The sequence below is a fragment of the Cornus florida genome, unplaced genomic scaffold, assembly GCF_030987335.1.
Source record: "Cornus florida cultivar Cherokee Brave unplaced genomic scaffold, ASM3098733v1 CherokeeBrave_3.0.0_Hap2_Chr11, whole genome shotgun sequence".
NCBI lineage: Eukaryota > Viridiplantae > Streptophyta > Magnoliopsida > Cornales > Cornaceae > Cornus > Cornus florida.
Window position 1 is genome coordinate 108,825,399 of NW_026775581.1, and position 14,385 is coordinate 108,839,783.

At 36.9% G+C, this 14,385-nt stretch overlaps 1 protein-coding gene across 1 annotated transcript; it reads right to left on the reverse strand.

Moving 5' to 3' along the window:
- Positions 1 to 203: 203 nt before the first annotated feature.
- LOC132283655 (uncharacterized) lies at positions 204 to 3,265 on the reverse strand. The gene is made up of 4 exons (XM_059785649.1): positions 3,123 to 3,265; positions 1,372 to 1,583; positions 781 to 949; positions 204 to 661 (listed from the first exon to the last, which is right to left on the reverse strand). Exons 1-4 carry the CDS (start codon positions 3,154 to 3,156, stop codon positions 492 to 494), a joined length of 585 nt encoding a protein of 194 aa, XP_059641632.1. The 5' UTR covers positions 3,157 to 3,265; the 3' UTR covers positions 204 to 491.
- Between the last annotated feature and the right edge of the window lie 11,120 nt (positions 3,266 to 14,385).

A 14,385-nucleotide genomic window follows, 5' to 3' on the forward strand; every position in this document is an offset into this window, starting at 1 on the left:
AATCTAAGAGCAGGTAAGATGCCACTGATTGTTAAAGCAATTCACTTTTTTCCTGGCCTACCTCCAGTGAGGTCATAAAAATTTAAAAACCATCATCCCTTCAAAATTCAAACTCCCAGTCATATACCATTTGACTGCAAATGCAACCAATCTAACCATTCTTAAGTCAAGAATAAACAAGTAGATAAGAAAAGCAGTATTCGTCGATAAAAGAAAACATAAATTGATTTTAGAAGTCAAGATTACAAGTCTAGATTTTAGAAGCAATGATAACATAAATTGATTTTAGAAGTCAAGATTACAAGTCTAGATTTTAGAAGCAATAACACATTCAGCATAACCTGATACAACTATTTAGAACCATCACCACCAGAAACAAAGTGTGTAGCTTCCACTAAACTCCTCACACTACCTCAAGTGCAACACTGCATGAGTTGATTGAGTAAATACAACAGAGGTGAGAGTTGGTGTCTAACCAATATTTGACAAAATCAATAGGAGGGATAATTGATCGAGTTATTTGTGTTAGAGCGGCTCAATCTAGATTGGCTAATATTATCCAACGCTGCCCCAAAAACCCTTCGAGTATAACCATAACTGTTGCCATCAGAATGTGATCTATAACCATTAGGTGGTGGTGTTACACCAGGGGGAGCTGGCTCTGAATATGAAATAAGGTTGTAAGCACAAAAATAAACAAATACATTAATAAATAAAAGATCCATTTTCAGAGAAAAATGAGCATCAAGTGACAATTTTACTTAAAAGAACAAACATCACCTTGTGCATAATTTATTTCCTGCCTGCACAGTGTTGACGACCTCACAGAATTGGGAGAGCCTTCAGTATTGTTAAATGTTACAAGGTGCGGTGTTGGTCTGGGAGAAGAATTTAATGTGGATTTCGTTGCTGTGGACAAGCTCGGTGAGGGCTTGTCTTGCCCAGAAATCTGCTAATCAGAGTGCAAGCGTTATTAAATATCAAACTAGATTGTTAAACAAGCCAGGGATCTGAACTTGGCTCCCCTAAGAGTTCATGCCGCCAGCCTGTCTCCAATTATTGAGGCTCTGTCATTTCTCCAAACATTTGTCAGCCTCTTCTTTGGGAAAATGACAAAGGCACCCCATTCCATGCTGATGCACACAATACCAGGAAACAGGCTGGAAAAGTCGATGATTTTGGAGGAGCTAATCCCAGGCTCTACAAGTAATATGACACAATAGATACTAAAAATAAATCAAACGAGAATGAAGCTAATCGCTAATTCAAATCAAAGACCTAATCCTAGCCAAAATAACGTTCATCAAATGACAATGAGATTCAAAACTGTTAAAAACTTCAGCGAATTCAAACCATATAACAAGGACGCACCGCAAATTTCAGTGTTCGGTTGTGGAGTTTCACAAGACCAGAGAAAAGCCGGACAGCATAGTTTGCAATCTCATCAGTCTCATACTCTGCGAAGGCAAAACCTTTTGGCTTCTCAGTTTCCTTGTCTCGAGGAATATACAAGTCCACTACGCGCCCTGCCTGAATGAGAATATCATACAACACCCTTTCACTCACTCTCTCGTCTAAACCACCTATTTAGAAAGCATATTAAAACCAAGTTAAAACAAGATATTCAATTATAGATTAAAAAGGGATCCACTTTAAAAATGACAATAATCACTCACCAATTGATTGACTTAAGATAATTACGTGTGAAACATGTGATATGTTAAGGTAAAGTTGAGTTAAACAGGTAATTCAATACCAATACTGAACAAAATAACATAAGACTAGTCCATAAGGATTCATACAGTCCACAAGAACCTTGGGAAAAGCAAATTTTAAAATAGGGATAACTCCTAGAAAATGGTTTGAATTAAGTAAAGATTCAATTGTGCTATATTAAGGTTTACCGTTCACCAAGTCCTATTACATGTTTATTTTACGTCAAAATTTTCCTCGACAGTTTCTAATATGTTTTCTTATATTTTAGGACTTATTTTGGCAATTCATTATTTTCTAGATATAAACTTTAGTGATGGTCCATAGATTACATTCCGACTCATCTTATATTATAACATCTTTAAATATAGCTTTTACCATGGTAAATAGCAAAAGGCCAAAAATGGACTCATAAACGTATGCTAGTATCCTCTCTGAACTAAATTTCTTGACAATAACCCCAGATCCACCTAAGTGTCACAGTAGACCCCCTTCCATCATACCACAAGTGCCATTTGTTAAAAAACTTGCAAACATCCTCTGCGGACACATAATTTATATAGTAACCATTATGCCTTTTTTATTTCACCAAAATGTTGCTACATAAATAACTACAAAGACAAGCAGAGAAGAAGATACTACAATAGGATTTATTAAAGAAATTCTGATAGTCGCAGTTGAAAGATGATTAGTATATTTGGTTCTAGTACGGAAAAGAAGAAAGGGTGAAAGGGTATTTTCGAGTGTAAACTTGTTCTAAGGATATATATGTCACACCAGTGTGCTCAAACCAGTGCATCAACATCAGAAATTTAATAAACAGGCTGGTAGATTGGTTTAACAAGAGTAGAAGTAATGGGTGTGCCGACTATGACAACCATAATCGTCCAAAGAATTTCAAATTTAAATAAATAAATCACCCATCAAACTTACAATTCAATTTTGTTAACCACTGCAACGCATGTATATATGAATGTGTATAGTCAGGTAAATTAGTCATTACTATTCAAGAATTGGTAGAGGTGTAACCTAAACAACCCATAATGATTCATGTCATAATGTTCGTAGCTATAAAAGATATGAAACGGCATATTTTTGGCAAGCAAAAAACTTGCAAATCTATAGATTTAACAACGAATTAGAACATATTATACAATTGCAACTAATTTCTAAAAAGCCCTTACAATAATCACCATAAAACCACTTCATAGAGTCTACGTTGCTTCGACAGAAAACAATCTCGATCTGTGAAACCCTAAGAAAGCCCTAATTTATCATGAAAGTTGAATTTAGTTACTATTATTGTTTTTCTTTCCCGGGAAAACTTTTTCCATGTAAACAAACAAAGCAGAGAACCCTAATCGAAGAATGAAGAGAAGAGAAGAGAAGAGATTTGGTGGAGAACTTACCGATGTAAACCGTGCGAGAGGCGTTTTCGGACATGATTGATCTCAGCAGAAACTCAATCAACGAGTGTGGCTGCAAACGATTAGATAGTTTTAAAACCGGACTCGTCTCCAAATACTGTATTTGTTTTGGTAGGAAGCGAGATTTATTATATATATATATATATATACTTGTGTCAAGTCAGTTACGAGGTCATAACCCTATAAGGAAAAGGACCTTTCCTAATTGGAATCAAGTTATGACTTTAGATTGGGCTTTTGTAAGAGCATGGGCTTTGTAAATCTTTTGAGCCAAAAGGGTTTTTGTAAATTTTATTGTTTCAATATAAACTTACACTTGCCTTTTTAAAAAAAATTATTTTCATTAATGTTCTACTCATTTGCATTATAAATTATGAGTTTTATATGTTGATTTGTTAAAATCAGTCAGTGGATAACCAATGTTTTGTTACGGTATCAAAGTATACAAATGAACATTTTTTTACAGATCAATAACCCTAATTTTAATTTATTTTTTTTCCAAAATTAGTATAATGGAATCTTTATTTGAAAAAAAAAAAAAAAAAAAAAAAAAAAAAAAAAAAAGGGAAAAAGAAAAGATAACTATGAATTAGAAAATAGGTCTTTCCCTTAAAATTAAGAGCGAGAGATAAAATTAGATTAGGGTGAAAAAAGAGGAGAGAATTAAATTAGAATTTGATTTGGATCTTGTTGACTTTATTGACTTTAATTCCAAAGCCTGTCAAAGCATTTACTTTTATTATTTTATATTGTAGGGCATTTGTCACTTTTTGTTCTTGTGCCACGTTAGTAGTAAGCATAAATTTTTCTACCCTACAGAGAAGTAGAAGAAAAACTTCATTACGCTCATTCATATAATATACATGGTGTATTACACAAGCCGATAATAAATGGTTGGATGCACAAATGGAGAAATTAAAAAATAAATAAATAAATTTACCTTAGTAAGAAACTCACTAATTTTGTCCTTTTCAAGAAAAAGAAAAAAAATTCATGACTAATAATATATATCCACAAACCTTACACAATTTGTTTGAATCCATATTCACAATATTTATCCCTATCTAAGAGAATATCAATGCTTCTTAAGTTGTTTTTCTGTCAGGGATCCGAGCTCATATTGAAAGGAAAGAATATGTGAAATAAGATCAGAATTAACAAGTTAAACATATGTAATGGTAACCAGGCTCAGTTGTATAGTATAGACCAGAGCATGCAGATATGACCACATTCTAAGGAGTGAAAGGGGTCGAATTTTGATTAAAAGTGAAATTCCAATATAACATTGTTTTTATGTTTTCTACTTGCAAGTTACAATATATCCTATTTTACGAGAGCGTTTGGAACACTAATGATTAAAATCAAGAAAGTAATAAATAAAGAAAACTACTACTTTACGACAAAACCAGTCAGCATTCACACACCCTACAAAGAGTAAATGTTTTCTGACTTGCAATGCAGTAAATTCTTGCACCAAATTACACCCATTTTAACACCCACCCTAAAATCATCGATTTCATTACAAAATTTAAACAAATGAAGTTCCATTTACCATATCCAATTACTTTACAAAATTGAAACTCTCGGAGCACTCGAAAAAGTCTTCCAGAAGCTTAAAATTCTTCATCTTATTAGTCAGTCAGATTCATGTTGTCAGCCTACCCTTCTCTAATTTCTTCAACTGGTGAAATCAATCTCTTAACCTTCCTTTATAATTAATAGCATTAACTGATGGCATTTTCTCAACCCACCCTTCATCAAGTCTTCTAAAAATGACCTAATTAGCATTACAAAAATTCAGAAAGAATATATATAACTCGTAGTTCGGAGAGCAACTCGTAAAGATTAAAACAGAAGCAGAAGTTCTAACATGAATGAGGGGGCCCTACAGCTGCTCACGGCAAAACATCAAAACAGACCAAACCACCAGTCTGCTTGCATGAGTAGCAGCTGCACTATCAGGATGCGTGTAAAATAATGTTGTTTGCTGATATTAATATAAAGAAAGATCTAATAAATAAATTAGTAGGAAAAATCAAAAGGTAAAAACAGAAGGGGAGAAATTTAAAGAATAGCTTTTGCATTACATGAAGTTACAAAAACTCAGATCAACATAAACGCACTTTACCTTATCTACGACACTAGAAAACCCAGTCCATACAGGAATAGCGGCAAGTGTTGGCAGGCATCCTGACACATAAAAAAAGCAAATTAAATAAAACCAATTCCAAAACGAAGAATTGAAACAAAAGAAACGCAAAAAACCGTACCTAAGTACATGAAACGTACCTCGGACACAATTAAAACAAAATCTGAGAGATCTAGCAAGCCATATGGAATAAAATCGTCCTTATTGCCAAAATTTGTCCTTTTTAACTCCACCTAGATTAAGACTGGAGTGTAAGCATGCACTCCCTGACTTGATCTAAAATCTCTTGTAGCATGTTTCCTTGCAACTCTTTCATCTCATGACATATCTCTTGCACATTCTTCTCCACTTCTTAGGCCCTAGCACGAGCTTCATCCACGTCTTTTTTAGTATCACGGGTTGATGAAGTTGGCCTATACTCGTTGCCAAACCCACAAAAAAAATGAACTTATTTCTTTCTCTTTCCCACGGGTTAAAATTTCTCCATTTTCCATAGCAGCTTCTTTCATTTCCGGCACTTAGACCTGCATGCTCAAAAAGGGGAAAAATAATTATATACAATAAAAAAGCTGTTAATTGAAACTTGCACTCTGATGCTTATGTTTAAACAACTAAACATTAACTGCAAAGACATTCTTACATAATTATTCTTAGCCAAGCCTCCTCATCAGTTGATTCCTCATTGTTCTTGATAAGTTGATACATGAACTTACATAAAATTCAATCAAACTTCCATTTTCTCCAGTTTCCTTATCTTCCTTTGATAAACAAGCCAAATAAGTGAGAAATCTAAAATGATAAGCAAATTATAGAGGGGGTTATAGATTGTAGTATCAATCATATGCTAACTAGGCATTTTTAAACAAATACAATACAATCCATACATAACCAAAATATGAAAAGTAACAAACTAGCATTGGGTAGCCTTCTCTCATTACCATCTCATCCATATGCCAAAAATGGAATTGGAGAAAATAGAAGTGTGATTGAATTTTGTCCCTCCATACATTGACCATAAGCCAAAACCATGTAGACATATATTTTACCTATCTCATCACACCAACTTGGGCATCCAATGCTTCTTCAAATTGCTTTTAAAACTCCTCAAGTGTGATTTTGGTGTAAATATCAGTCCCATGTAATAACATCCTTCCATTCATTTTATTCTACGAAGCTTCTGACATAGTACATATTCAGCTTCTACCTTCTTGTAATGTTCGTATAGCATAGCGTACCAAGCATCAAGAAACTCACGTTCGTCCTTTTAATAATCCATAAATTTGCTCAAAACAGCTTGAATCCCAACTACGCTACTAAATGCTTCACAGTATTTTACATTATACGCCCGGTAAAAAGCTGAGGAGAGAAATTAAAAGTAACAATGGAAGAATCAAACACCAGTTATATATTTTTTAAACCCAACACAAAACGACATAGTATATTAACATTTTTTCCCCTGAGATCCATGAATAGGTGAGCTGGCACACGAGCAGCGGGTTGCAGACCAGCTCCCCAAAAGGAGCAATAAGTACTAGAATAAGGTAATGGGAAAAACAAAATTTACCGGGAATCCCTTGAATTTAACCTATCCAACTAAAGACCCTTCAACAAAGGGGCAATAAGTTCACTTTAATGCTAATCCTAACCATAAACCTTCATTGGAATCTTTCTTTTTTAGATGGCAGAAAATAGAGTAAATTGCAAAAATTCCTTAGACTATTGAACTTTTTCCCCTGCTTTTTTTTTTTCTCCTAAGCAAAGTCAATTTTATACCAAGAAAGAGAACAAAAATACAGCAGAGGGGACAAAGCCTCTGAGCAGCATTTCAGGCAAATGGAAAAGAAAAACCACTTTCAGAACCCAGATACAAAAAACAAGAACATAATACAATGAAATCCACCAAACAAAACACCCAAACAACCAAACTATAATAACCTTATCTACACCAGATTTAAGATCAATCTGTACCAAATCAAAATCAAAACCCCAACTATTCAGAAAAATCTTGCAGGGAAAAGTCCATTGCATCAGAAATTTCCCAAAAAAATATAGATTTAGCAATTAGAGAAGTATGAAGAGAGATTCCATCATGTAAAACTTGTTTTCTATTCAGCCAAATCCTCCAAATAGTCAACACAAACAAGTGCTGGTATATTCTGTTCCTCTTAGAACTTTAGGAGAAGTGGGAACCAAACCAGTCTACTAACTGTTCAAGGATAAATTATACTGCCCAAGTTCCTCTACTAATGAACTTTTGCAACCCACCCAGTAAAATTATCAAAACGTTACCATCAATCCTTTACTGTGATGTCTCTATTATTATCAGAATAACCTCAACTTCGTTTAAATAAGAACAAGGAAGAAAAAATAAACATAAAACAACATGCATCACCATTTTCTGACTCCACTCATCCCATTTAGATTCTCCCTTTGCAAGAAGTAAACCTATATTAAAGGGACAAAATTTAAACGTGTCAGGGAACTCCTAAAAAATTAGGAAACACATAGTTAAATATTTACAAGTATTTCCATTCACATAATACCAAAAAAAAAAAAAAGGAACGGAAAGAAAAATATATATATTTGCATTCACAACTTTTTTTTTTTGATAAGTAAAAATTTTATAAAAAAAAAAGGGCTCAAAAGGAGAGCGGATCCCAAAGATACACAAAGGCCAAAAAACGCCTCAAGCCTTCAATGAGGCCAAAAAAAAAAACAATCTCCTCAAAAGATCTATAATCTCTCCCTGAAACCCAACAAAAAAGAGTGAAAATAATAAAGAACTTAAGCATAGAGACAAGCTTCTCCTTTCCATCGAAATATCTCCGATTTCTCTCCAACCAAATGCACCACCAAATACAAAGAAAAGTAGCCCTCTAGGCATCCCGAATGAGAGCCCCCACTGAAAAGCCTTTCCAAGCCTCAATCAACCCTCTAGTGGAACAAAGCATAACCCAAGGACCAAGCATCCAAACCCAGCAATCTCTGGCCATACTGCAATGCAACATAAGATGATCAACTGTCTCCTCATCACTCAAGCACAAGTAACAATAGTTAACCACCACCTGATTCCTCTTCCTCAAAACAGAAGTCCAAGCAAAGAAGGCCACTTTGAGGGGGGCCTTAGAACGCCAAATAGACTTCCAAGGGAAAGGGCCCCTAGCATCAACCGTAAGACACTTGAAAAAAGACCTAACCTCGAACCAACACTGAGAGTTAGGATCCCAAAGCCAACCATCCGAATCACCATCTATGATCACCTGGCTATACAAAACCTCCAAAAAACGAGAAACATCCTCAATCTCCCAATCCTGAAAGTGCCTCCTAAACTGAAACATCCCAAGTCAGTCTCCCGTTATCAAGATGATAACAGTCAACCACCATGGCCTGTCTATGAGAAGCAATCCTAAAGAGCCGCGGGAAAGAGAGAGCAAGAGAAAACTCCCCACACCAAACATCCTCCCAAAATCTAATCCTCCTACCATCCCTGATCCGAAAACGAACATGTTAGCAAAAATCATCCCACCCATTCCGAATAAAGGTCCAAACCCCCACCCCCCTAGGACCACGCACCTCAAGAGAACACCACCCTTCGCTGCTTTCCCCAAATTTGCTTGCGATAACTCTCCTCCAAAGCCAATGTCTCTCAACCCCAAACCTCCAAAGCCATTTCCCGAGGAGAGCCTTATTGAAAGGCAATAACCTCCTAAGCCCTAAACCTCCACATCGAATCGAACGGCAAACCTATTCCCAACGAACTAGATGGAACTTGAACTCCCCCCCGCCACCCCCCCCCCCCCCCCCAAAAAAAAAAAAAAAAAAAAAAAAGAAAATTACAGTGTAACCTCTCAATTCTCTTAGCCACAAAAGAAGGAATCTAAAAGAGAGAGATGAAATAATTGGGGAGGCTAGAAAGGGCGCTCTTGATCATGGTGACCCTCCCCCCCTAGAGAGATAATGTTTCTTCCAACCCACCAGTCTCTTCTCAAATCGAACCACAACCAGGTCCCAGCACCCCACACATCTCGAAGGGGCTCCAAGAGGCAACCCTAAGTAAGAAGTGGGGAAAGAACCAATGCGACATCCAAGAATCTGAGCAAACATCTCAATCTCAGGAACCTCCCCAACTAGAACCAAAACGCTCTTTCCTACATTCACCTCAAGCCCAGAAAACACATTTCAAATATCTCAGTTGAGACGCATCTGCATCACAAAGAACTAAAGCATCGTCCGCAAACATCAAGTGGGAAATTTCCAACAGACTAGCAACATCACTGCCCACCCGAATCCTCTCAAAAACCCCAAATCAACAGCCCTCTTGCCTTAGTCCCCTTGAGCTAGCGAAAAACCTCGACGGAGCACCATTCACAATGACAGAGAACCGAGCGCTAGAGATACAAAAATGGATCCATCTCCTCCAAACCCCATCCTCTCCAACAAGTAGAGGAGGAAGTTCCAATTCACATGGTCGTAAGCCTTCCTAATATCCAGCTTACACAGAACACCTGGAATCCCACTGCTCAATCTGGAGTCCACACATTCACTAGTTATAAGAACTGAATCCAAAATCTGACGACCTCCCACAAATGCATTCTGAGGGTCAGAAATGACGCCACCCAGAACCTTCCTCAACCTAGATGCCAAGACTTTTGCAATCAACTTGTAAAAGCAACCCACTAAGCTAATAGGGCGAAAATCCCTAACATCAAGCGCCCCTCCCTTTTTCGGAATGAGAGCAATAAAAGTGGGATTCAAACTCTTCTCAAAAGAGCCCCGAGTATGAAAGGTGTGGAAAGAACCCATCACCTCCTCTCGAACAACCTCCCAGCACTCTAAAAGGAATCTCATTGTAAAACCATCAGCACTTGGGGCTTTATCCCCATTACAGCTCTTCAAAGCAGACAAAACTTCCTCTTCAGAAAATGGCTCCTCCAAAATAGAGCTCTCGTCACTCGAAATAGAATCAAAATGAAGCCCTGCAAGAAAAGGTCTCCAGCCAGAAGGTTCAATGAACAACGTCGAAAAGTACTCAGAAAAGTCCCTATGCACCCGAATCCTCCCAATGTGATTGCCCCTTCTATGAGCATTGGCAAGTCTATGAAAAAACTTCGTGCTATTGTCACCTTCCTTAAGCCACAACGCTCTAGACTTTTGCCTCCACGAAATCTCTTCCGTGATAGCAATCTCAGCAAACTCCACCTGACACTCCACCCTCCTAATCTTCAAGGAATCCGCCAAAATACCCTAACCCTCCATCCTATCAATATCAGCAATCTCAGATTTCCGAAAACCTCTTTGTTCCAAACTTTAAGATCATTCTTCAAAAGACGCAGCTTACCTGCGAGAGAATGACTAGGGGTGCCAACCACACCATACCCCAACCACCATGAACGGACTTGCTCCAGAAAACCGTCGGCCCGAAGCCACATATTCTCAAATCTGAAAGGGGTACGTCTACTACGCAAGCCACCACAATCCAACTACAACGGGACATGGTCAGAAACAAGGCGAGCCAAAGTGGCCTGAACAACATCAGAAAACTTCTCCTCCCAATCACTCGAAACAAGGAATCTGTCAAAACGAGAGAGGGTAGGAGGAGAGCGACCACCAGACCAAGTAAAGGGCCCACCCACCAAAGGCAAATCAAACAAACGAAAATCATCAATAAACTCCGAGAAGGACTCCATATCAACTGTCCACCTACCCCTCGTCGACCTTTCAAAAGGAGAACGAACAACATTGCAGTCCCAACCAATACACCAAGGAAGTGACCATCTCCTTTGAACCCCCCCCAATTCCTCCCAAAGCAAATGACGCTAACTATCCTCTGTAGGACCATAAACTCTGTGAGAAAACCCAACGAAAACCATCCTCCAACAAAGAGAGAACGCATGAAGCAGAGAAAAACCCAACCTGAGAGTCCATCAAAGAGACCGGTTGTCCCACATAATAAGGATGCCGCCCAAAGAACCAATTGCATCCAAAGCAAATCTTCCACCCCCCCCCCCCCCCAAAAGAAGCTTCGCACAAACAAGTCCGTCATATTTGCATTCACAACTTATCTTAGCATCAAATCAGAACAATATAATAACAGCAAGAATAAAAATATGAAGCTAAAAAACTTGACTCCGAGTTCAAAATGAAAAAAGAAATTATGCAAAACCTGAACAAAATAATATATCAGCAAAGATTTAAAAGTAAGAAGAAGAATAAGAGGATTAGCTACCTGATGATTGAGGGGGCATGCCTAACCCTTCGCATTGCCACAACTGTAACCCTAATAGTAGACCACTGAAGTGAAATGGGTTTCACTCGACTTCCTCTTATTCTTTCTCTCTAATCTATACCTGAGAGTTCCTCACTTTCTTGGGGAAAAGTGCAGTGAAAAGTTAAAATGCCAACAATGGTCTCAGAAAAATCATGAGTTACTGAGCAGTTGACATCGGTAAATTTTTTATACATGTAATTGTGGATAACTTTGACCCAATGTAGATCATCGATCTAAGTTATCAGCCTAATCAAGTGAGAATGTGATTCCATGTGGCACAACTCATGGTGGTTGATGCTCAATTGCCTATATATATATATATATATTTCCTAATAAAAGGGTAAGTAAAAAACATAAGGGATAAGGGGATCAATTGATGAATCTTTGCACTAGTTTGTTCTTGCTTGGTGCTGAGATAGATATTTTTTTCTCCATGGCGATAGATTAATTAGCCAACTAGCTATTTTGTTAATTTATTGGTTCAGCCAAGCAAGACATGAATTTACAATTAGAAATCTTAATTTAGGCCTCACTCTGAATAGGGTTCTCTTTAATTTTGCCAACCCACGTTGCCTGAAAATTTAATTGTGACTTACAAAAAGTCTCAATTCAACTAAGAAAGACACGAGGCAACTCGAGCAAGTCTGTCATGAGAGCACGAGTTAACTGTGAGCATGATCAATAAAGATTTATAACATTTTCCAGACTTCATATTAAGCTTATACTTCGAAAGGAAACGCTATTATTAACACTTAATTTACCAAAAGAAAAAGAGGATATCAATAAAATCTCAGTGCTTTCTTTTGAAGGAATAATTATGCAAGTTGATGTGACTGATTATTCAAGTTTGATAGCCTACTAGCTAAAATGTATTTAACTATCAAGAACAATAAAGAAAAACAGAATATTATATGTTTTTATCCATTGTTAAAAATCCTTGATCAGGTGCATAAAAAACCAATACCTGAATGGAGCACATACTGATCAGGTAACCTATATCAGAAGGGAGAACTAAAATGACAAAGTAGCTGCAAAATCTATATCAGAAGTGACTAAAATTCACAGCAAAACAGTAAAACAAAATATGCATTAAACTAGAATCTGTCAAGTGTGATATAACCAAAGATCAAAGTAGCTGCAAAATCTATATCAGAAGTGACTAAAAATCACAGCAAAACAGTAAAACAAAATATGCATTAAACTAGAATCTGTCAAGCATGACATAACCAAAGATTAGTAATCTAAGCAATAAAATACAGATCTGAAAAATACCATAAGGAAGATCCAACGAAACTATCATCATTTTCAACTGCCAACTGTTGACCCCCAATGGTAAGAGCTTCAAAACCTTCAACAATTCCTACAAAATGCAAATTAAAATATGTAAGATTTTATCATTATACATGTATTAGGGGGATAAAGTATTAATTAAAGGATAGAAATGGATTACCATGTTCAACAACCTCAACCGCCCCAACTTCTCTTCAATCTCAACTCAATTAGGTGAAGTCCTTAGCCAATCTTGAACATAAATCAAACTTTGGAGTTAAAGAACTCTGAAATTGGTCAAGTATTCTACCTCCCATACTAAAAGCTGATTCCAAAACAATCATTGAAAAGGGAATAGCCAAAATGTCATGAGTCATAGAGAGAGTACGCCGTATGTAGAAGATTTTCCTTTCCACTAACTTGAAATATCATCCAACATCGGTGGTGTTCTTGATCATCCTCCACCAGTTAGCAGCATCACCGATTCACCAGTGAACTGGAAGGAAGCAAAAGAAACCCTCAACACATCCTCCAAGACCCTATCCAGGACCGTCCTTGGTCACCTGCTCCAACCAAAACCTCGGCAGCCATAGGATCAGGCTCACCTCGAAAGTCAAGCAGGTTCATCCACCGAAACTCTCTCATAGTGGTCATGGCCCTTGACTCGGTTCCCCTAGCATGAGGTTGAGCCTCACCCCAAGCGGTCCTCACCAACGGTCAATTTGATTCTGAAGCTCAATTTGATTTTGAAGATGTTCCTTCTATACCGAGTGTTTCTTGACAAAGTCTATTTGACTTGATGATTCTGTAATGCATCAACAAATATATCATCCATTTTCGATGTCCAAAAAAATCTATCCAGACCATCACTTTTGCTTGATTTTTTACTCATTCTTATGTCTACATAACAAGTATAATGCAAAGAAAGGGACAAAAAGATGAGATTCAATAGAAGATACACAAAAAGTGCATGCAAGGTAGGAGTTTATAACAAACTATTGGCATTCTACAACTCCAAATCAAATCAGCCACTCTATCATAAAAGAAGTTAAAGCAAAATAAAACAAAAGTAAACAAGTTTATGTCAAGGAAATAAACATGTCAAATATCACACTTGATTACATATGGGAAGCTATTGAATCTCTCAAGTATTCCCCCAAAGCATGAGCCATAATTCTCTCCATTGGACCACGCTCACTTACAATAAGTTCGTTCATAAGTTTATCCCTTGTTGTACTTTGCATTTCAATCTCTGATTGTGAAAGAGGTTTATCTACATATTGGCGCAGCCTTGCAGGCAACCCTTCAATTGATCGCCCTTTCAATCTATGCTCTCTGACTCACTTTAACAATCGTTCAATCAACTGATTGCTTTTTCCAAATTTTAAACCTCTACCGAATTTCAAAAAAAAAAAGTCAAAAACTATTTCTCAACTCTAGAGAACTCCTAACCCTCACTTAATAATTTCCAACTTCTAACTACAAAAACAAAATCTTTTCTGAAATGGTGTAAAAAATGTCTATCTTTTCTATAAAAACAAAAAGGAAAATAAAATTTA